At 40.4% G+C, this 4,469-nt stretch overlaps 1 protein-coding gene across 1 annotated transcript in view; it reads left to right on the forward strand.

Moving 5' to 3' along the window:
- The window catches only part of LOC118343157 (zinc finger MYM-type protein 4-like), a 19,270-nt gene that overhangs the window by 5,549 nt on the left and 9,252 nt on the right, over nt 1-4,469 (forward strand). Inside the window, 7 exon segments of the mRNA XM_035681909.1 lie at nt 448-524; nt 780-932; nt 1,467-1,702; nt 1,886-2,084; nt 2,911-3,114; nt 3,990-4,140; nt 4,237-4,352. Coding sequence (XP_035537802.1) covers nt 448-524; nt 780-932; nt 1,467-1,702; nt 1,886-2,084; nt 2,911-3,114; nt 3,990-4,140; nt 4,237-4,352 — 1,136 coding nt within the window.

Consider the following 4,469-nt stretch of genomic DNA (forward strand, 5'->3'; position numbering starts at 1 on the left):
GAGAGAGAGGATGTGTGTGTGTGTTTGAAGAGGGATTTATCAAACAGCATTGTTAACTCATCTGGGATTTGCATGAGTCACTTCCCATTCTCTGGCAGTGCACACACACCAAGCGGACCAGTCACACTTGTCGCGGTCTGCTTCGCCACCACGTGTAGTTATGTGGAGAGGTGGATGTCAGGCTCCGGTGTACGGTACGAGGCTCGCCGCACTTACGCCGTACCTACGTCGTCAATTCGTATAAATCAGACTTATCTCACATCCCCCAATTTAAAATTATATTTTGATTCCTAATTATTGGCTGTCCGATCACAGACCATGTGATTTCATCTGGTTATTTGTATGTCACTTGCAGTGAGTGATTATTTTCTGCATGTATTTCTACCTTATTTTGCACTTTTACTCACAGTTAACCTTGATTAACGCTTGTTGCTCATGTTCCTGTAGGAAGAGACAGCTCATCTCCAGCGACCATAATGAACGGGATGAAAGTAGTTAAGCTATCAGTGCCACAATTCAACACCGTAAGTATAAGTAAGGAAATCTGTTTCGGTGTGTAAATTAAAACAGGCTTTGAGTTAAAGCTGTTTGTAGTTTCACTGCTGTGATGTGTCTGATTTCAGCTTGTACAGTTCCAGCTTTAATGTCATTTAGAGTTGTCATGATTTGGATTTTACATTATTAGTACATTACATTACTGCACAGAAAACTGTTGGTTGGGATGTTAACATAGAAGTCAAAGTCAGCATCTGTGCAACGATTTTTATTTCCTGTTGTAGGAAAGGTTACGTGCTCCCACTCCGCCAATCAAGTCGTCTCCTTCACCACCCTTGGTCAAGGTGAAGGATGAGCCTGAAGACGACGAATATGAACAAGCCCAAATATCCTCTACGTCCACAGCGAATGTGAAGGATGAGCCAAACACTGCAAAGGTGGGACACACACATCGTCATGCCTCCATGTTAATCCGATGGCAGTTTGATATCCTGGTCAACGTTACGTCAAAGCTCCTCAAATAGAGGAGAATGATAATAATTCACAGTTAATTGGGCTCCACTGTCAGTACACGCTACACAGCTTGTCTCGACTGTAGCGCTTCTCAAAAAAACAATATGTCTGTCTATTGAAGAGTTACATCATCTTGTTTCAGCTATGAACTGGTATGGCAGTTTATGAATTATTCATATTACATTGAGAAATTAAAACGGCTATACCTGGTATGTTGCCTAGCACAATCTGTGGGGAACATGTCCTTGAAAACAGGAATATGTTCCCTGTTTGGGAATCTATTCAGGCCTTGGATGTCATGTTAACTTAGTGAACAGTACTCACTTAATTTAAGGAGAACATATGCTCTACCTGAATGAAACAAATATCGCCTTACACCAGACCTTCAGTCAGGAGCTTATAGATCCAGAATCAGTGGACCACCACTGACCTCCACCTCTCCGTTCTGTTATCAACAGGAGGACTTGAGGATCGGATCCGTCTTCTCCGTGACCCCAGCTGCCGAAACACAAACGCTGCCTGTCGTCAACCCCTCATCGCTGCACATGTATTGTTCCAACTGCAAGAAGAGCCTGACGAAAGGACAGACAGCTTTCCAGAGGAAGGGCTCCCCGGCACTCTTCTGCTCCACCGACTGCCTCACCACGTCCCTCCCTGTCAGAGGAGTCACTAAGATCTGTCACAACTGCCAAAAGTGAGTCAACAGGAAAACATGGAACGTAACCTTTCCATATGTACGACTGTTGATGATAACCGTCGTTAATTTTCTGTGTGAGAGCAAGCAGATTCATTGACTGTATTTTTTCAGATAAACTGTCAAAGTTCATGACCCAAATCAATGATTTCATATTAATTTTACCTCTTCTGTTTCTCTCAGGTTGATATTACGGCCGCAGGACGTCATTCTGACTCCAGATGCTAAAGGAACCATGAAGGAATTCTGCAGCCAGAACTGCCTGACCTCCTTCAACTACAAGAAAAACGCAGCCAACTACATGAAACCCGCCGCCACCAAAAAACCACTACCACCGATTGCACCACAGTCACTCTGCAGCATGTGCACCAGATACTGCGTTGTAAGTCAAACACAGGGGTTGCAACTAGTGATCATTTTCATTATCGATTCATCGAACACTTATTTTCTTGATTATTCAACTAATTGTTTGGTTCATAAAATGGTGAAAAATGTTGCTCACTGTTTCCCAAAGCCCAAGGTGACGTCGTTAAATGTCTTGTTTGGTCTATAAACAAAAGATGTTCGGTTTGTTGTTATAGAGGATTAAAGAAACCAAAAAATATTTACTGATTGTCTTTAAAATGTCAGAAAATAGTGAAACTCATTTAAAATGAATGAGTTCAAGGTAATGTTTCTTACCTCTCTCTTTTGTCTGACCAGCAGTCCAAAACCATCATATAAACAGAGAAAAGAAGCTGGACTGGGGAATGTTGAGCATTTTTGCTTAAAGAATAAATGGAAACGGTTAATCAGTCATCAAAATAGTTGGAAAACAATTGTCTGTTAATCGACTAATAGATGAACTGACTAATTGGTTCAGAGATAAAACAATATAAAAACATCTACATTATTATATCCTATCCTTCCCATTAGTGTATCCACACAATGATAATGATAAACAATGTTATTATAAACAGTGTGCCACTCATAGGCAATAAGTAAAATAAAGTATACATGTTTAACTTTATTCATTAAAAATCATTTGCATCAGAATTTCATTTTCCTGTGCTGAAGGAAACCAGCTGCTTAAGACAAAGAGTTTTTCTTGTACTCATCCTGTTGTATTAATTAGGTCACACACACAACCTTTTTATCTGTTAACTGTTCTTTTGTGAGTAAAAGGATTCATCTATGAAATAACTTTTCTTTTGCCCTCCCTCTTGCAGAGCAAACACGAGGTGATCCTGAGTGGTGCAGTCCACAAGATCTGCAGTGACGCCTGCTTCAACCGTTTCCGTACAGTAAACAACCTGTCCATGGCCGGCTGTGCAAACTGCGGCTCCTACTGCCTCAACAAACCGCTCATGCTGAAAATGGACAGCAGCAACAAAACTCTGTGCAATGCAGAGTGTCTGTCCAAGTACAAAGAGGTATGAAAATTCAAAAGTTAAAAAAAAAAGACTTTGTTTGGGTCACTCTGGTGTCACCTAGCATATTCAGTGATGGTGGAAATGCGTCCCTGCTACTACAAAGACTGTCAGCTAAAACTGTAAAAGGAAAAAGGTAGATATTTTTTGTGATGTGCCTCAGCTAGATCAGCTAAGTCTCTGCAGTTTTATGTGTTGGACAATATTGTCTGCATCTTTGACATCTGCAGATCAGTTTCTTACTTTTCATAATAGAATTGCACAAAGTATATTTGCTTTTCTCTCTTTCTGTTGAGGATGTGGTCGTCTTGTTTGAATAAACTTTAACAATAACATTATTGATTCTGCTTATAGGTCTGATTCTTCATAGATTACCTTCTATCTGTGTCATCCTCAGTAACGATTGTGAAGCAGTGGCACTCGTGTGCACTCCAGTTAGTTAGTTAGTTAGTTAGTTAGTTAATTTAATAGTTTACAACTAACTAATTGGCAACTATTTTGTTAATCAATAAAATGTTTAAATTACTTATTTGTTAAGAAGAAAATAAGAAGAGAAAGACATTTTATAGACAAAACAACTAATTGATTAATCAAGAAAAGAAATCTTTCTACGTGAAATGAAGCAACGCTTTGGACCGTTTCTTCCTCTCCACCATGACTCCTCCTTGTTTGAAAGTTTCTAGCAGCGCAGATGCAAGAGTTTGACGTCACTGTTTTATTTAAAGTCTGATTATGATTCACGCAGCTGTCAGAAAAACATGCCGACATCAATAAGAGGTGTACAATCCCGATGGATCAAACAGTTTGGAACTTGTCTGTGTCTTGTGTCTGCCCAGCTAAAGAGATATTTTTTTTCTCTCTTCTAAATCTCATAATAGAAAACCAAGATAACCCAGCCTTGTGTGATGTGTCGCACTACCCGGTTGCTGGTAGATATGATTGACAACCAGAACAGTGACGACTCCGTGAACCTCTACTGTAGCAGCAGTTGTGTGATGGCATTCAAGGTCCAGACTGTCAGTGCATCAGGTACTGGACAACAAGCGTTTATGACTCATGTTTGACAATAAATACGACACTCGTGGACTTTCTTTTAAAATGAAACCTCTTCTTTCTTTTTCATAGGTTCTCGGCTGAATTGTGATAGTTGTGGGAAAAACACAGTACCGGCCTACCACCTGGCCATGTCCGATACCACCATCAGGAACTTCTGCACTCTACCTTGTGTCATGGCTTTTCAGGTAACGATAGACATGGCTAGTACTTAACACTCTACATAACAGCTCTCACTGTAAGGTAAACTGTCCTGATCATCCCTGACAGACAGCATCAGAGCAGCCAGTTGTTGCTCCTGTGTT

This window comes from Morone saxatilis, unplaced genomic scaffold (assembly GCF_004916995.1).
Source record: "Morone saxatilis isolate NCDOM2014 unplaced genomic scaffold, NCSU_SB_2.0 Contig9, whole genome shotgun sequence".
Lineage (NCBI taxonomy): Eukaryota > Metazoa > Chordata > Actinopteri > Moronidae > Morone > Morone saxatilis.